This window comes from Mauremys mutica, chromosome 13 (genome assembly GCF_020497125.1).
Source record: "Mauremys mutica isolate MM-2020 ecotype Southern chromosome 13, ASM2049712v1, whole genome shotgun sequence".
NCBI classification, from domain to species: Eukaryota; Metazoa; Chordata; order Testudines; family Geoemydidae; genus Mauremys; species Mauremys mutica.
The window spans coordinates 46260839-46279455 of NC_059084.1; the positions used below are offsets into that span (position 1 = coordinate 46260839).

At 67.6% G+C, this 18617-nt stretch overlaps 1 protein-coding gene across 1 annotated transcript; it reads left to right on the forward strand.

Moving 5' to 3' along the window:
- Window positions 1-1901: 1901 nt before the first annotated feature.
- Window positions 1902-18574, forward strand: TGM1 (transglutaminase 1). Its single transcript, XM_044984587.1, has 15 exons — window positions 1902-1920; window positions 3701-3931; window positions 4501-4692; window positions 8002-8253; window positions 9213-9331; window positions 10050-10157; window positions 10338-10512; window positions 10968-11106; window positions 11241-11344; window positions 11678-11766; window positions 12120-12273; window positions 14152-14433; window positions 16594-16754; window positions 17346-17482; window positions 17855-18574. The coding sequence occupies exons 2-15, from the start codon at window positions 3706-3708 to the stop codon at window positions 18168-18170; spliced, it is 2454 nt and encodes an 817-aa protein (XP_044840522.1). The 5' UTR covers window positions 1902-1920; window positions 3701-3705; the 3' UTR covers window positions 18171-18574.
- Window positions 18575-18617: the final 43 nt, after the last annotated feature.

Consider the following 18617-nt stretch of genomic DNA (forward strand, 5'->3'; position numbering starts at 1 on the left):
GTGCCTCTCCCGACCCACAGCCCCTGCTGGTCCAGCCCTGCCCCCCCCGTCCATCGCCCCCCGCAGCTCTGTCGGTGCCTCTCCTGACCCGCAGCCACCCCCGTTCCCCGTCCCCCAGCTCTGCCAATGCCCCTCCCAACCTGCAGCCCCTGCTAGTCCGGCCCTGCCGGTGCCCCTCACTCCCGACCCGCAGCCCCCCCGTCCATCACCCCTCCTGACCAGCAGCCCCCCTGTTCCCCATCCTCCAGCTCTGCCAATGCCCCTCCCGACCCGCAGCCCCTGCTAGTCCAGCCCTGCCCTCCCTGCGCCCCTCACCCCGACCCGCAGCCCCCGCTAGCCCAGCCCCCGGCTGCCGGCCCGCTCCCTGGGCAGAAGGAATTTGCTCTGACATCACCCCTCTCTGGGGTGGGGCCATGGCTGTTACACCGAATTCCTCGCACTCAGTGCTCCGTTGGGCTGCTGCGCCCCAGCGGAAGCCGCGACATCCGCCGCTCGCCCGTGGTTGCTTCATGGTCTTCGTGGGAACGGTGACACCCCGACACGCAACTGGAGCCACCGCAGGGGTTACAACATCCCGGGCGTTTCTTGGCACATCAGGCCTTGAGTGATGTGGGGCAGCACCTAGCCAGCCCCACCTGGGGCTCCTCCCCGGCCCCACGGTGCCAGGAACCCCAGGCTGGGAGCCAGGTTCAATTGGGAGACACTTCACAGCCTCCTCCCAAATTCCTGACTGGGCAGGGGGGGAGCCCAGGGCTGGGCTTGCCGGGGCTGTGGGTGGGGAGTGAGGGGCACAGGCAGGGCTGGTGGGGGAGGCCCCGTGTCCCATTCTCTGCCCCCCTGAGCCAGCCGGGCCCCCACCCTGGGGCTGGCTCTGAGCCAGCCTCCCCGCAGGGGGAGAATCCCTGGGCTCCGTGGGGCAGGTTGGGCTGGTTTTGTCTGTTCCAGCATTGGCTTGACTAGGGCCCGAAATCCCCCATCCCTGGCACAATGAGCATCTCTGGGGCTCAGGGGGGGAGGGGCAGGCTTGGGGGTTCTGGGAGGAGGAGATGCCCCAGTGCCCCCCCAAGCCCATCAATCTGCCCCCAGCTGAGACAACCCCCCCTCCCCCAGCCTCACTCTCTTCCCAGGGCCTGTCCCGATGCAGCCCCATCAGCTCCTGCGGTTAGCATGGCCCGGATGCCTGGGTTCTGTCCCTGCTCTGGGAGGGGAGGGAGGTCCAGTGGTTAGAGCAGGGAGCCTGGCAACCCGGACTCCTGGGTTCTCTCCCAGCTCTGTCCTGGCAAGGTGGGGAATGGTTGCTGGGGGCTGTTCAGTGGCGCGGCAGGTTGGGGGAGCAGGAGACGCTGCCTCAGGGAGGTGGTTACAGGGAAGCTGAGGGCAGTGGGGGGCCCCCAGCCGGCAGGGGACTGGGGGACTCCCACTCCGCAGGCCCTGCGGAGCAGAGGGCCGGGGGCAGGGGATGGAGCTGCGGAGAGACAGCGAGGGAGTGGGGTGGCTGGAGAGAGGGGGGCGTATGGGGCTAGGTTAGCTGTGGTGTCCATGGGGAGAGAGAGGGGGACAGATCGATTGAGGGGTGCGTAAGGGGATGGGGAGGGGGTGTCTGGGGAGGGGTCTGAGGATGGGAAGGGGGTGCGAGGTGGGGTGGGGGGATGGACAGGGACGGGGGGGCTGTGAGGAGGGATAGATGGGGGGGGGTTGCCAGGCCCTGCGAGAGGAAGTGCCTGGGGGCAGCTGAGGTCACCCAGCTCCTTCCCCCCCCCCCGCCCCCGTCACGGGTGACTCGCGGGTCGCTGGGTGCGGACCCCTCCCTGACCCCCCGCAGGCCCCGCCCCCCGGTTCCGCCCCCCGCCCCCTGGGCTCCCAGCTCCGGAGCGCAGCGCCTGGCCCCAGAGCGCAGAGCAGCGAGCGAGCGCCCGGCCAGTGAGTGCGGGCTCCGGGGCTGGGGCTCGGGGGGCTGAGAAGTCTGGGGGGCTGGGAAGAGGTGTTGGGAGTTTGGGTCCTGAGGATTTGAGGTGCTGGGGAAAGAGTTGCTGGGAAGTTGGGGTGCTGAGGAACGAGGTGCTGGGGATTTTGGGGGGCTGGGAGTTGGGGTGTGGGGGAAGAGGGGCTGGGAGTTTGGGGGGCTGGGGGAAGAGGGGCTGGGAGATTGGGGGCTGGGGATGAGGTGCTGGGGTTTTGGGGGGCTGGGAAGTTTGGGGTGTGGGGGAAGAGGGGCTGGGATATTGGGGGGCTGGGGATGAGGAGCTGGGGTTTTGGGGGGCTGGGAAGTTTGGGGTGTGGGGAAGAAGTGCTGGGAGTTTGGGGGGCTGGGGGAAGAGGGGCTGGGGATTTGGGGTACTAGGAAGTTTGGAGTGTGGGGGAAGAGGGGCTGGGATATTGGGGGGCTGGGGACGAGGAGCTGGGGTTTTGGGGGTTGGGAAGTTTGGGGTGTGGGGAAGAAGTGCTGGGATATTGGGGGGGTGGGGATGAGGTGCTGGGATATTGGGGGCTGGGGACGAGGTGCTGGGATGTTTGGGGGCTGGGAAGTTTGAGGTGCTGGAGGAAGAGGTGCTGGGATACTGAGGGGCTGGGGACGATGTGCTGGGATGTTTGGGGGCTGCGGAAGGAACGGGGTGGAGTTTGGGAGTTGGGCGCTTTGGGGTGATGCGGGTGTGGGGTGCTTAGCCTGGGGGCGGGTTGGGCCCTGGCAGAGTGTCCCGGGTCCCCTCCCCAGAGCCCTGGTCCTCAGTCCCTGCAGGGAGGGGAGGGGTGTGCAGTGCTTAGAGCAGTGGCGCTCGTACTGGTGACCAAGCCTCTGAGTGCGACCCCCCCCCCCATATGGAAATTAAAAACGCTTCTTTTCTATTTACCACCATTCTCAGTGCCGGAGGCCCAGTGACCGCGGGGTCTGGGGTGGAGGCTGACAGCTCGCGACCCCCTGAGGGGTCCCAACCCCCAGTTTGACAACGCCTGCATTACAGGGAGTTCGAGCAGCGGGGTGGCTGGGTGTCAGGACTCCTGGGTTCTGTCTCCGGCTCTGGGAGGAGAGGGGGACTAGTGGCTAGATGGGGGGGCAGGACTCCTGGGTTCTCTCCCGAGCTGGGGGAGGAAAGGGGGGGCTAGTGGTTAGAGCACGGGGTGGGGGGGCGGTTAGGACTCCTGGGTTCCAGAGGCATCAAATTCCTCGATTCCCTGTTAAATTTCCACTCTGTGAGCAGGTGGGGCGCGGTGGGGTTCCTGGGGCAGAGGGTAACCCCTTCTGACCCCTCTGCCCTGACCCCACCCTGCGCTCCCATTGGCTTCCCTGGGCCCCAGCCACGCCCCCGTGTCACAGCCCCCCCCCCCCCTCCCACCAGTGCCCAATCCAGGTACTGCAGCCCGGCCAGCTCTGGGCTCTCCTCTCACCCCCAAAACCCCAGCGTCACCTCCCCGGCTGTCTGTCCGTCCCCATGCACGTTCCCTTCCTGACTCAGGCTGGACATCTGACGCAGAACCAGGGTGAAGCATCTCTGACCTAGTTCCTCACAGTCCCGAGGCCGATTTCCCCATCACTTGGTTCCTGTGGCCCACTTGGCAGGCAGCCCTCCCCCTGGCATATGTCAGGAAGTGATGCGCCCGGTACTGAAATGCAGCCGCCTCTGGGGTGGGGCACGGCTGGGGAACAGCCGCATATAACGGTGCCGGGGAACTGCGTTCACTGCTTGTCTCTCTCCCACCACAGGCAGGATGCCGGAGCCCGATACCCGGATGGATGTGGGGAGGTGGGCGAGTGCCAGCTACCGGGTCCGCCAGCCCGGCCCCTCCAGTCCCCCGCCTGAAAGGAGGAAGCGATCCTTCTTCAGCAAATTCTGCAGATGTTGCAAATGCTGCGCGGGGACCAGAGACGACACAGACTGGGGGCCGGCGCCGGGGGAGGTGCCGGGGTCCCGGCCGGCCCAGCCAGTCATCCGGGGTGAGGGGGGTTCCCCGGGGCAGGAGGGGACCCCCATGCTGGTGAACCAGCACTGGACTTGATCTGGGCACCGCTGTGGGGTCCCCGGGTGGGTGTTGGGGGCAGCAGGGAGTGGAGGAGAAACCAGATGCTACTCCCCACTGGAGTCCACCCGGGGACCCCCCATGTCCCCTCATGAGACCCCAATTCCCCACTGGGAACCCCCCTCGTTCCCCTCCCCCTTCAGAGCACCCTGCCCCACTCTGATCCCCAGCCCCAGGGTGCCCCTTCCCCCAGCACCCCCCTTCTGCTCTGGGGGGGCCCTGCTGACCTTCCCCCTCCCTCCAGCTTCTGGGCATCTGGCCCCTGCCCCTCCCACAACTGCCGTTGAGGTTCCAGCTGCAGGTCGAGTGGCCCCCATTCTGGATCTGGGGTGTCCCCTGCCCCTCTGACTTCTGGAGATCCCCTTTCTAGGTCGGGGTTTTCCCCTGCTGACCCCTGCCCCTCCCCCGCTGGGGTTCCCCTTTCTGGGCCTGGGGGGACCCTGCCCCCCCCCAGAGCCCCCCGCTGACCGGCGCCCTGTCCCGCAGAGGGGATGCTGGTGGTGAGCGGCATGGACCTGATGGGGCAGCGCTCGGGGGCCAATCGCCGAGCCCACCACACGGACGAGTTCGAGTACGACGAGCTGATCGTGCGCCGGGGGCAGCCCTTTGACATCCGCCTGCAGCTGCAGCAGCCCTACGACCCCGAGCTGCACCGGGTCTGCCTGGAGCTGCTCGTCGGTGAGAGCCGGGCCCCTGGGGCTCCCCCACGGCGCCCCCTGCTGCCCCTGCCCCCCACAACGCCCCCTGCCCCCGCCGCGCCCCCTGCTGTCCCTGTGCCCTGCTGCTCCCCAGCGCCCCCTGCTGCCCCGAGCTGCACCGGGTCTGCCTGGAGCTGCTCGTCGGTGAGAGCCGGGCCCCTGGGGCTCCCCCGCGGGGGCCCCCTGCTGTCCCTGCCCCCCACAACGCCCCCTGCCCCCGCCGCGCCCCCTGCTGTCCCTGTGCCCTGCTGCTCCCCAGCGCCCCCTGCTGCCCCGAGCTGCACCGGGTCTGCCTGCAGCTGCTTGGCGGTGAGAGCCGGGCCCCTGGGGCTCCCCTGCGGCGCCCCCTGCGGTCCCGGGCCCCCGCGGCGCCCCCTGCTATCCACGCCCCCTGCTGCTCCCCAGCACCCCCTGCTGCCCCCATCCCTCGCTGCTCCCCCTATGACCCTGAGCTAAACCGGGTCTGCCTGGAGCTGCTCATCGGTGAGAGCCGGGCCCCTGGGGCTCCCCCGCCGCGCCCCCTGCTGTCCCCACCCCCTGCTGCTCTCCAGCGCCCCCTGCTGTCCCCACCCCCTGCTGCTCTCCAGCGCCCCCTGCTGTCCCCACCCCCCACGACTCTGAGCTGCACCAGGTCTGCCTATAGCTGCTCATCAGTGAGAGAAGGGGCCCCTGGGGCTCCCCTGCTGCTCCTCGCTTCCACCCTGCTGCCCCCTGCTGCTCCCCAGGACCCCCTGCTGCCCGAGGTCTGCCTGGAGCTGCTCGTCGGTGAGAGCTGATCCCTGGGGCCCCTGCTGTGCCCCCAGCACTCCTGTTACCTCCCTGCTTCCCTCTTCCTGCTCCCACTGCTCCCTGGCACCCCCTGCTGCCCCCCAGCAGCCCCCACTGCCCTGCAACTCCCCCTGCTGCTCCTCCCTTCCACCCCACAGTGCCCCCTGCCTCCCTGTGGTTCCCCCCACTGCCCCATGGTGCCCCCCACTGCCCCATGGCATCACGTGCTGGGGGGCAGGACCTCCCGACTGCTGGACCTCCGGCCCCGCTCCCCACACCGCCCCCTGCTGAATCCTGCATGCAGTTCTGGTCGCCCCATCTCAAAAAGGGTCTATTGGAATTGGAAAAGGTTCAGAAAAGGGCAACAAAATGATTAGGGGTCTGGAGCGGCTTCTGAATGAGGAGAGATTAACAAGACTGGGACTTTTCAGCTTGGAAAAGAGACGGCTCAGGGATAAAATCGTGACTGGTGCGGAGAAAGTAGATAAGGACGTGTTATTTACTCCTCATAACGCAAGAACTAGGGGTCACCCAATGAAGTTAATAGGCAGCTGGTTTAAAACAAACGAAGGGAAGTATTTTTTCACACAACGCACAGTTAACCTGGGGAACTCCTTGCCAGAGGATGTTGTGAAGGCCAAGACCATAACAGGGTTTAAAAAAGAACTAGATCAATTATTGGAGGCTAGGACCATCAATGGCTATTAGCCAGGATGGGCCGGGATGGTGGCCCGGGCCTCTGTTTGCCAGGGGCCAATGGGCGACAGGGGATGGCTCACTTGATGATTCCCTGTTGGGTTCGTTCTCTCTGGGGCACCTGGCACTGGCCACTGTCTGAAGACAGGACACTGGGCTAGATGGACCTTTGGTCTGACCCAGTCTGGCCGTTCTTACGAGAGGCCGAGGCTGATCGGGGGGAGGAATTCAGCCTCTCCACGGGGCTGGCTCTGAGGCGCGGCCTGTTCCCGTGGTCGCCAGCCCAGCCAGCTCTGTAATTACCCCCATTCCCAGGTCCCACACCCTGGGGCCACAAACCCACCCCGTCATTAGCCACCCGCCTGCTCCGGCAGCTCTCCAGATGTGGTGGCCACATTCCCACACCCCTCCCTGCTTGGCCAGACCCAGAGGCCACGTGGCACCACTGGGCGGGGAGCTCACAACACCCGATTCTCCCCCTGTCCCGTCTGAGGGCACTGCTGGAGGGAAGCTTGCAGCCCTGGAGACCCCCTCCCTCCCCCTAGCTTGGGGCACTGCTGGGGAGAAGCTCGCAGCCCTAGAAACCCCCTCCCTCCCCCTAGCTTGGGGCACTTCTGGGGGGAAGCGCACAGCCCTGGAGACCCCCCTCTCCCAGCCAGGGGGCACTGCTCTGGGGAAGCTCGCAGCACAGCAGTCCCCGGCTGGCTGAGAGTGAGGCTGTGGGAGGCAGCAGGGTGTGGAAGGGAAGCGGGGCAACCGCACCCCACTGGGCCCCACCTCAGCTCCCCCACACTCGGGTCAAACAGGTTTGGGAGGGGCCCCTCCTGCCCAGACCTGCTGATGGAGCTGAAATCACAGGGCTGGGACAGCAGGACATGCCGGGTCCGTGAGCTTCCTCCCAGCAGTGCCCCCAGCCAGGGATGTGCCAGGCCTGCGAGCTTCCCTCCCAGCAGTGCCCCTGACTAGGGACATGCTGGGGCTGCGAGCTTCCCCCATCAGTGCTCCTCCAGTCCTATGCTATATGAGATCAGATATATCTGGGTGTCTGGGCCCAGGGATGGGGGCACATGGGGACGACTGGTCCATCCCTAGACAATGGGGGTAGATGGACAGAGTGTGGGGGGATGGGTGGTAGGTTTCTCCTAGAAGGGTTGGTGGGGGTCTGTCTGTCTGGTTGGGGGATGAGGTGTCAAGGCATAGAGAGGGGCTGGCCGGAGGGGGGCTGGGCCGGGGAGCTGGATGGAGGGCTTGGGGAATGGGATGTCAGGGACTAGAGGGGGGCTGGGTAGAGTGGGGCAGGAGGCTGGGCTGGGGGGCTGGGCCGGGGAGCTGGATGGAGGGTTTGGGGAGTGGGGTGTCAGGGAATGGAGGGGGGCTGGGCAGAGTGGGGCAGGAGGCGGGGCTGGGGGGCTGGGCCAGGGAGCTGGACAGAGGGCTCAGGGAGTGGGGTGTCAGGGAATGGAGGGGGGCTGGGCAGAGTGGGGCATGAGGCTGGGCTGGGGGGCTGGGCCAGGGAGCTGGACAGAGGGCTCAGGGAGTGGGGTGTCAGGGAATGGAGGGGGGCTGGGCAGAGTGGGGCAGGAGGCTGGGCTGGGGGGCTGGGCCGGGGAGCTGGATGGAGGGCTTGGGGAGTGGGGTGTCAGGGAATAGAGGGGGGCTGGGCAGAGTGAGGTGAGGGGCTGGCCAGAGGGGGGCTGGGCCAGGGAGCTGGCCGGAGGGCTTGGGGAGTGGGGTGTCAGGGAATGGAGGGGGGCTGGGCCGGGGGGCTGACCACAGGGCCGGGGGGGTACCCCACATAGGGTTTCACTCCCTGTCTCCCCCACAGGCCCCACACCCCAGCTGTCCAAGGCCACGCACATCCTGGTGCCGTTGGGGGCCCCGCTGCCCGGACTGGGCTGGGCGGCCGAGGTGAGAGACTCCACCAACGACAGCCTGTCCCTGCGGGTCAGCACCGCCCCCACCGCCGTCATCGGCAAGTACCGCTTCAGCGTCAAGACGCGGAGCCCGGCTGGCGAGTACCAGATGCCCTTCGACCCCCGCAACGAGATCTACATCCTCTTCAACCCCTGGTGCCGCGGTGAGTGGGGGGCACTGCTGGGGGGAAGCTCCCAGCCCATGGGGGTCAGGCTCACAGGGCGTGGGGGCACTGCCGGAGGGAAGCTCACAGCCCATGGGGGTCAGGCTCACAGGGTGTGGGATGTGGGGGCACTGCCGAAGGGAAGTTCACAGCCCATGGGGGTCAGGCTCACAGGGTGTGGGATGTGGGGGCACTGCCGGAGGGAAGCTCACAGCCCATGGGGGTCAGGCTCACAGGGTGTGGGATGTGGGGGCACTGCTGGAGGGAAGCTCCCAGCCCATGGGGGTCAGGCTCACAGGGCATGAGGGCACTGCCGGAGGGAAGCTCACAGCCCATGGGGGTCAGGCTCACAGGGCGTGGGACGTGGGGGCACTGCCGGAGGGAAGCTCGCAGGACGTGGGGGCACTGCCAGGGGGAAGCTCACAACACCTGGGGGAGCCAGTATACCTGGAGCAGAAGGGTTTGGGGGTGGAGTCATGGGGAAGGGTGGGACTGTGGGGCTGATGGCCCAGAGGACGTGGTGTACCTGGCACAGGACGAGCAGGGCAGGGAGGATGCAGTGCACCTGATGTGGGCGGGTTAGAGGGTGAGGCTTTGGGTAGTGGGCGGGGTTGACGGCCAGTGGGCGGGGCTGACGGCCAGTGGGAATGGCCGAGGGGCAGGACTGGGAGGCAGGGGGCAGGGCCGAGGGAGGGGCCGAAGGGTAGTGGGAAGGGCCGAGGGGCGGGGCTGTGAGGCAGTGGGCGGGGCCGAGGGGTAGTGGGAAGGGCCGAGGGGCGGGGCTGTGAGGCAGTGGGCGGGGCTGAGGTGCAGTGGGCGGGGCCTAAGGGCAGTGGGCGGGGCTGATGGGGTAGTGGGCATGGCTGAGGGGCGGGGCTGTGAGGCAGTGGGCGGGGCTGTGAGGCAGTGGGCGGGGCTGAGGTGCAGTGGGCGGGGCTGATGGGCTCTCTCCCCCCCAGAGGATGCCGTGTACCTGCCCCACGATGACTGGCTGGAGGAATACGTGCTCAACGAGAGCGGGCGCATCTACTACGGCACCGAGAGCCAGATCGGGGAGCGCACCTGGAACTACGGGCAGGTGAGACGGGGGGGCAGAGATGGGGGAGGGAGGGGTTCCGGGGCAGGAGGGGGATGGGGGAGGAGTACCCCAGGGGGGAGGGGTCCCAGGACAGGAGGGGGATGGGGGAGGGATACCCCAGGGGAGGGGTCTCGGGGCAGGAGGGGGATGGGGAGGAGTACCCCAGGGGAGGGGTCTCGGGGCAGGAGGGGGATGGGGGAGGAGTACCCCCGGGGGGAGGGGTCCCAGGACAGGAGGGGGATGGGGGAGGGATACCCCAGGGGAGGGGTCTCGGGGCAGGAGGGGGATGGGGAGGAGTACCCCAGGGGAGGGGTCTCGGGGCAGGAGGGGGATGGGGAGGAGTACCCCAGGGGAGGGGTCCCGGGGCAGGAGGCGGATGGGGGAGGGGGTACCCCAGGGGAGGGGTCCTGGGGCAGGAGGGGGAGGGGACATCCTAGGGAAGGGGTCCTGGGGCAGGAGGCGGATGGGGGAGGGGGTACCCCAGGGGAGGAGTCCTGGGGCAGGAGGGGGAGAGGACATCCTAGGGAAGGGGTCCTGGGGCAGGAGGGGGATGGGAGAGGGGATACCCCAGGGAAGGGGTCCTGGGCAGGAGGGGGATGGGAGAGGGGGTACCCCAGGGGAGGGGTCCTGGGGCAGGAGGGGGAGGGGGCATTCTAGGGAAGGGGTCCTGGGGCAGGAGGGGGCCATTCAGCACTGACCCCCGTCTCTTCCCCCCCAGTTTGACCGGGGGATGCTGGACGCCTGCCTGTACATCCTGGACCGGCGCGGGATGCCCCACTCGGGGCGCGGGGACCCCATCAGCGTCTCCCGCGTCGTCTCCGCCATGGTGAGTGGGGGAGGGGCCTGCGGGCGGGGAGGCACCTCCACCCCCCTGCCCATCCCCCATCCCGTCCTGCCCTCCACCCTCGGCACCTGTCTGTCCGTCCGTCTGTCCCTGCAGTCGTCCCCCCCGTCCTTTCTCCCCCCACTCACCACTTTCTCCCCCCCCCCCCCCGGTGTGGGGCAGGTGAACTCCCTGGATGACAACGGGGTGCTGGTGGGGAACTGGACGGGCGACTACGCGCGGGGCACCAACCCCTCGGCCTGGGTGGGCAGCGTGGACATCCTGCGGCAGTACCACCGCACCGGCTACCCCGTCCTCTACGGCCAGTGCTGGGTCTTCGCCGGCGTCGTCACCAGCGGTAACTGGGGCAGGGGGCGCCGGGGGGCACCACCGGGGGGAAGCGCCAGGCCTGGCTGGCCGCCAGGGGGCACTGCTGGGGGGAACGCGCTGCCAACTGGCCACTGGGGGGCACTGCTGGGGGGGGACACGCTGCCCCCGACTGGCCACTGGGGGAGGCTCTGGTCTGACTGGTCACTGGGGGGGCCGAGGGAATGACCAAAGGGAGGGGAAGCAGCAGGGCCGGCTCCAGACCCCAGCATGCCAAGCGCGTGCTTGGGGCGGGATGCCGCGGGGGGGGCGCTCTGCCGGTCGCCGGGAGGGCGGCAGGCGGCTCCGGTGGACCGGCGACCGGCAGGGCCCCTCCCGCGGCATGCCGCCCCTGATCACGCTGGGGGGATCCTGCAGGGGGTGGGGGGGCGCCATGTCCCCCATGGCAGCTCCTGACACCCCCCCCTCGTTCTGCCCCCTCCACAGTCCTGCGGTGCTTCGGGATCGCCACCCGCACAGTCACCAACTACAACTCGGCCCACGACACGGACGTCAGCCTCACCATGGACATCTACTTCGACGAGAACATGAAACCGCTGGAACGGCTCAACGCCGACTCCGTCTGGTGAGGGGGGGGGGCACCGGGGGGCGCTGGGGGGCAGCTCGTGGCTACTCCAGCAGGGGGTGCTGGGGGGCAGCTCCCGGCTACTCCAGCAGGGGCTCTGAGGCAACTGGTGACCCCCCCACTCTGCCCCCCAGGAATTTCCATGTGTGGAACGACTGCTGGATGACCCGGCCCGACCTGCCCTCGGGGTACGACGGGTGGCAAGTGGTCGATGCCACCCCCCAGGAGACCAGCAGTGGTGAGTGGGGGGCAGAGGAAGAGGGGGGAGGGGAGAAGAGGGGGAGGCTGGGGGATAGGTTTGAAGGCGGAGCCAGGGGATGAGATGGGGGGGGTCTTGGTCAGAGGGGTCCCCTGCTGCTGTAGCGTGAGAAGCCCCCTCCCCTGGCGCGCACTTCGCCTCTGTTGGTGGGTGGGATCCAGTGTCGGGGAGTTCCCCAGGACAACGGGAACGTGGCTTTGGGGCCCCAAGCCCCACGGGGGCTGTTGGGTCTGACTGTGTGTGTGTCTCCCACCCCCACCACCCCTCCCCCCCATCCTGGCCATACCTCCCCCCCTTTAACCCCTCCCCCAGGTATCTTCTGCTGCGGCCCCTGCTCGGTGGAGGCCATTAAGAACGGGCTGGTGTACCTGAAGTACGACGCGCCCTTCATCTTTGCTGAGGTATTGGGGGGGGGGAAGTCTGCTCCCCCTGAAGATGAAAATCAATATTTGGGGGAGGGCTGTGAAGGGGTGGGGGTCTCGGTCTCTCCGTGGGACACTGTGTTGGGGTGGGGTCTCTGTGTGGGCGGGGACACTCCGTGGGGGCTGTGAAGGGACGGGGTCTTTGTGGGGGTGGTTCACTCTGTGGGGGCAGTGAAGGGGCGGGGTCTCCCTGTGGGGGCTGTGAAGGGGCGGGGTCTCCGTGGGGGCTGTGAAGGGGCAGGGTCTTTGTGGGGGTGGGGCACTCCGTGGGGGCTGTGAAGGAGCGGGGTCTCCGTGGGGCGCTGACCCAATCCCCGCTCCTCCCCCCCCAGGTGAACAGCGACAAGGTGTACTGGCAGCGCCAGGCCGACGGCACCTACAAGATTGTCTACGTGGAGGAAAAGGCCATTGGGCACCTGATCAGCACCAAGGCCGTGGGCTCGCACGAGCGTCACGACATCACCGATATCTACAAGCACCCCGAGGGTACGCGCCAGGCACCGGGGGGTGGGCAGTACCAGGGGGGCCGGGCCCCTCGCCCACGCCGCCTGCCTGGCCTGCCCCCCACAATCGCACCGCCTTAAGCACTTGCGTGTGCACACTCGGTCGTGCACGCTTGCTCATGTCACCTCGGCTGCATTTGCACACTGGCTCTGGCACGTGTCACACGCCCTCTTCTGCATGGGCATGCTCACTCTTGTGCCCTCTTCTGCACGTGCATACTCACTGTTGCACATTTCACATGCCCTCTTCTGCATTTGCACACTCATTCTTGCACACTTCACACACCCTCTTCTGCATGTGCATGCTCACTCTTGCACCCTTAGTCACGCACTTGCTCTCTGTTGCACTTGCACTCTGGGAAGCACCTGTCGCTGTGCACGCTTAGTTATTGGGCTCCTGCCTGAACTCTCCTCCATTCCCATTTGCACCCTTGATTTGGAAAGCACACTCACTCGTGCACAGCCTTGTGCAAGTGCAGCACTGACTCCTGCAGGTCTCTCATGCACCTTTGGACTCTCTTACATACATACCCACTCACTGGGCACACGAATTCTTGCACTTGCGCACACTCACTAGCACTCTTGCCCTTCTCTCTTGCCACCCTGTTTGCACACTCACATGGCAGTGTCTGCACACTTGTGTGCATGTCTTCTGCACTACGTTGGCAGGCTTGCACACAGTTTTGGTTTGCACGCTCGTTCCTGTGCCCTCCCCCATCCATGTTTGCATGCTCACGTCTCCCTGTGTGCTGGTGATCACTCACTCGCTGGACCCCCGCCAACAGCCGGCTGATTTCTTGCTGCGCACCAGCAGGAGCGAGAGGTCCAATCCGGGAAGCTGCCCCGTGCGGAGTTGTGACACTCCCCTAACACGGAGGCTGGGCTCCCAGCAGTGCAGGAGGATTTTATACACTGCCAAACTCCTGACCCATCCCTACGACCCAACCCACCCTGTTGTGCCAGTTCCCTGCGTGTTTGTTCTGGGGCTTGGCTTTGCTCTGGTTTGGAGAGTGGATTCCAGGGGCCGGGCCGGCCCCTCCTCGGCGCACGCTGAGCCCTGGAATGAGCGTGGCTGGCTTTGGACACCTTGTCTCGCTGCTTGTGCCAAACACTGGGTGTCGGGCGTGTGGGCCGCGGCCCAGCGGGCGGGAGCGGAATTCATGGGAAAAGAGCCCCAGAGAGCGCCTGGACCCGCCGAGTGTTCACTACCCTGACACCGGCTAGCTGTGCACATGCACGCTGGCACACACAATCATGTTTGCACGCTGGCTTTTCCACGTGTGTACGCTCACCTGTGCACCCCCACATTTCCACGTGCCCTTTTTTGCCTGCCCACTCCCTCTTGTGCACCCACACATTTCTGTTTGCGTACTCACTTTTGTTTGCACTCATATGTTCGTGTGCATGTGTCACTTTTGCACACTCATGCACGCATACACAGCTGTTTGCACGCTCAATTTTCTGCACTTGAACGCTCTCATTCTTGCACATTTTGGAAAGACCTTTTTCTGAATTTCCACACTGTCGCAGGCACATGCCTGCACACTCGCTTTGCCATGTTTGCACACTTGCAATCCTGTTTGCACGGTCATTTTCTGCATTTCCACACTCACCCTTGCACACCCACATCTGCAGGCTTTTGTTTCTGAATGTACACACTTACACTCACCCATTTCTCTTTGCACACTCACCATTTCTGTTTGCACACCCACCTTGTACATCCTGGTGTTTGCACACACGAGCATGCTCAGGCACTGCTGTTTGCGCACAAGTGCCCACCCTTGCACAAGGACCCTGGTCCCTGCGGGGGAGGCCCGGCTGGGATCCCCTCCCGCCCTTGCTAACCCCTCGTGCCCCCCAGGCTCGGAAGCGGAGCGGCAGGCGGTGGAGACAGCGGCCCGGCATGGCACCAAGGCGCACATCTACAAGAACAAGGAGTGGGGCGAGGACGTGTCGCTGAGCGTGGAGACCTCGGAGGCCGTCATGGGCCAGGACGTGAGCGTCCAGGTGGCCCTGAGCAACCGGGGCAGCAGCAGCCGCAGCGTCTCCCTCAAACTGCACCTGGCCCCCATGTTCTACACAGGCGTGACGGGGAGCACCTTCAAACAGGAGAGCCGGCAGGTGGAGATCCCGCCGGGGGGAGGTGAGTCCTGGTTCCCAGCCCCCCGACCCCGGCAGCCCTGAGCCCCCGGCCCCCAGCTCCTCCCCCCAACCACGATCTCCTGCAGCCCTGAGCCCCCGGCCCCTCCCCCCCAACCCCGATCCCCCTGCAGCCCTGAGCCCCGGCCCCCAGCTTCCCCCCTGAACCCCGATCCCCTGCAGCCCTGAGCCCCCGGCCCCCAGCTCCTCCCCCGTAACCCCGACCCCCTGCAGCCCTGAGCCCCCGGCCCCCCGCTCCTCCCCCCCCACCCCGATCCCCCTGCCGCCCTGAGCCCCCGGCCCCCAGCTCCTCCCCCCCAACCCCGATCCCCCTGCAGCCCTGAGCCCCCGGCCCCCAGCTCCTCCCCCCAACCACGATCTCCTGCAGCCCTGAGCCCCCGGCCCCTCCCCCCCAACCCCGATCCCCCTGCAGCCCTGAGCCCCCGGCCCCCAGCTCCTCCCCCGCAACCCCGATGCCCCTGCAGCCCTGAGCCCCCAGCTCCTCCCCCGCAACCCCGATCCCCCTGCACCCCCGAGCCCCCGGCCCCCAGCTCCTCCCCCGTCACCCCAACCCCCTGCAGCCCTGAGCCCCCGGCCCCCAGCTCCTCCCCCGCAACCCCGATGCCCCTGCAGCCCTGAGCCCCCAGCTCCTCCCCCGGAACCCCGATCCCCGTCCGGCCCTATGCCCCGGGCCCCATCTACTCCCCCGTAACCCCAACCCCCGGCAGCCCAGAGCCCCCCGCCCCCCGGTCCTCCCCCGCAACCCCGATGCCCCTGCAGCCCTGAGCCCCCAGCTCCTCCCCCGCAACCCCGATCCCCCTGCGGCCCTGAGCCCCCGGCCCCCAGCTCCTCCCCCGTAACCCCAACCCCCTGCGGCCCTGAGCCCCCAGCCCCCAGCTCCTCCCCCCTAACCCCGACCCCCTGCAGCCCTGAGCCCCCGGCCCCCAGCTCCTCTCCCCTAACCCCTACCCCCTGCAGCCCTGAGCCCCCAGCCCCCAGCTCCTCCCCCCTAACCCCGACCCCCTGCAGCCCTGAGCCCCCGGCCCCCAGCTCCTCCCACCCTTCCCCGATCCCCCTGCTGCCCTGAGCCCCCGGCCCCCAGCTCCTCCCCCCTAACCCCAACCCCCTGCGGCCCTGAGCCCCCAGCCCCAAGCTTCCCCCCTGAACCCCGATCCCCCTGCAGCCCTGAGCCCCCGGCCCCCAGCTCCTCCCCCTGAACCCCGACCCCCTGCAGCCCTGAGCCCCTGGCCCCCAGCTCCTCCCCCATAACCCTGACCCCCTGCAGCCCTGAGCCCCCGGCCGCCAGCTCCTCCCCCCTAACCGTGATCTCCTGCAGCCCTGAGCCCCCGGCCCCCAGCTCCTCCCCCCTAACCGTGATCTCCTGCAGCCCTGAGCCCCCGGCCCCCAGCTCCTCCCCCTAACCCTGATGCCCCTGCAGCCCTGAGCCCCCAGGCCCAAGCTCCTCCCCCCTGCAGCCCTGAGCCCCCGGCCCCCAGCTCCTCCCCCCTAACCCCAACCCCCTGTGGCCCTGAGCCCCTGGCCCCAAGCTTCCCCCCTGAACCCCGACCCCCTGCAGCCCTGAGCCCCCGGCCTCAAGCTTCCCCCCCGAACTCCGATCCCCCTGCAGCCCTAAGCCCCCTGGTCTCTGAACCCTGACCCCCCAGCCCCCAATCTATCCCCCTGAATCCCAATCCCACATCCCCCAGCTCTTGAACCCACAAAACCCCCCCCCCACCACAGAGCCTGACCTCCCGGCCCCCAGTCCCTCCCCCGACCGCCTGCAACCCTGATCCCCTGGGCCCCAATCCATCCCCCTGATGCCAGATCCCAAACCCCCGAACCTTAATCCACACCCCTAAACCTCCCGGAACCCCAATCTCCTGAGCCCCCCCAGTTCCCAAACCCTTATCTCCCCATCACTAACCCACAAATCACCCTGTCCCCTAAGCCTCAGTCCACACCCCCCACATCCCTGTGAGCCCCGATCTCATCTCCTGCACAGCCACCCCCAAGTCACCCTGAACCGCCAGCTTCTGAACTCCCCGATGCCCAGCCCCCCTTATGCCCCCAGCCCCAGCCCCTCCGTGACCCTGGATGCCCCAGTCCTTGGGCAGCTGCCCCCCGCCCCCGCCGGGCTCTCTGACCCCCTCCTTGCCCCCTGCAGCCCAGTCCGTCCGCATGGTGGTGTCCTACGCCGAGTACCAGCCCCACCTCGTGGACCAGGCGGCCCTCATGCTCAGCGTCTCGGGGAAGGTGGCTCAGACCGGGCAGGTACTCGCCAAGCAGCACAGCTTCCGCCTGCGCACGCCAGAGCTGACGCTCACGGTAAGGGGCCCGGACGCCTGGGTTCTCTGACTGCGGGGGGCGGCCTGGATGCCAGGGTTCTCTGACTGCGCGGGCGGAGGGGCAGCCCAGACGCCAGGGTTCTCTGACTGCGGGGGGCGGTCCGGACGCCAGGGTCCTCTGACTGCAGGGGGCAGCCCGGACATCAGGGTCCTCTGACTGCGGGGGGCGGCCTGGACTCCTGGGTTCTCTATTTGGGGGGATGCTGGGGTTCTCTGACTATATTGTGGTGAACCTGATGTTCACGGTAAGGGGGCCCGGATGCCTGGGTTCTCTGCGGGGGGCAGCCCGGACGCCTGGGTTCTCTCACTATGGGGGGACCTGATGCTCACTGTAAGGGAGCCTGGACGCCTGGGTTCTCTGACTGTGGGCTGCCTGGGTTCTTGCACTATCGGGGAGGGGGGAACCTGAGGTTCACGGTGAAGGGGGGGTCCCGACGCCTGGATTCTCTCATTGCAAGTGCAGGTGGGAAGAGGGGACTCCAATACCTGGGACTGCTGGAGGCGGGGCGCTGTGTGGGGGAGCATAAAGCTGTCCCGGACACCTGGGTTCTCACCTCTCTCTCTCTCTCAGGTGCTGGGCCCAGCTGTGGTGGGGAAGGAGACGCAAGTGCAAGTGGTCTTCAAGAACCCGCTGCCCCAGACGCTGACGGGTGCTGTCTTCCACATGGAGGGGTCAGGGGTGTCCAGCCCCAAGGCCACGAACATAGGGTGAGTGATCCCCCCTCTCCCCTCTGCTCCCACTCCTCTCTCTGAGCCAGGGATGGACCCCAGGAGTCCTGGCTTCCAGCAGCCCCCCCCCGACCCCACTATCCTCCCTGAGCTGGGGAGAGAACCCAGGAGTCCTGGCTTCCAGCCCCCGCAACCACTATCCTCCCTGAGCTGGGGAGAGAACCCAGGAGTCCTGGCTTCCATCATCCCCCCGTTCTAACCACTAGACCTCATTCTCCTCCCAGAGCCAGGGATGGACCCCAGGAGTCCTGGCTCCCAGCCCCCTTCCCCCTGCTCTAACCACTAGACCCCTGCCACTCCTAGGACTGGTATGGAACCCAGGCGTCCTGACCCATTCTCCTCTCCCCACAGGACCATTGGCGGGCACCAGACGATCTCCTTCCGCCAGACCTTCGTGCCGCTCCGGGCCGGGCGGCGCCAGCTGGTGGCCAGTCTGGACAGCCCACAGCTCTCCCAGGTCCATGGGGTGGTGACTGTGGATGTGGCCCCGGCCGCAGGGGGCCAGCCGGCCCCTACCCGCAGCTCCCCGGCCCGGGAGGCCCCTGCTCGCAGCTCCCCAGCACGGGGCTCCCCAGCCAGGGGCTCCCCAGCACGGGGCTCCCCCTCGCGCCAGCCAAACCCCCGGAACTCCCCCGCCCGGCACCGAGAGCCAGGCCGCGCTGGCTGAGCCCCACAGGAGGCGAAGGGGTGCTCTGTGCCACGGGCGGGAGCGGGGGCTGGGTGCCTGCCCACCCCCCCGCCACCTCCAGCAGTGTTGAAATGCGGCTCCATCCATCCACACTCCCCCTTCATCCCTCCCTCCACTCGTCCCCCTCCACCCCCCCACACCTGCCCCCCTCTTTGTCTCCATCCATCCACCCCCCCAGCCCCTCTCTGAAGTCCCCCCAGCTGCTGCCCCATCGCCCCTGCTTTCCACCCCCCCGCCCTCAGCCAGAGGGAACAGCTCTTCCCGGACCCCTGGGTTCCCCCTGCTGCTCCCTGCCCCCCACCCCGGGGGCTCGGTCACGACAGCGGAGGTGGATCCGGACCAGGGGTTGATGCGGGGAGATCCCCAGCTCGGGAGCCCCCCCGCCCGCCCCCCGCCATGGCTGGCCCGGGCTGCCCCCGAGCGGGG

Bases quoted from the DNA above. Each gene is read 5' to 3' on its own strand.
- TGM1 (XM_044984587.1), top strand. From the start codon at position 3,706: ATGCCGGAGCCCGATACCCGGATGGATGTGGGGAGGTGGGCGAGTGCC. The intron at 9,332-10,049 runs GTGAGACGGGGG...CTTCCCCCCCAG, and splicing joins GCACCTGGAACTACGGGCAG to TTTGACCGGGGGATGCTGGA. The intron at 12,274-14,151 runs GTACGCGCCAGG...CGTGCCCCCCAG, and splicing joins TATCTACAAGCACCCCGAGG to GCTCGGAAGCGGAGCGGCAG.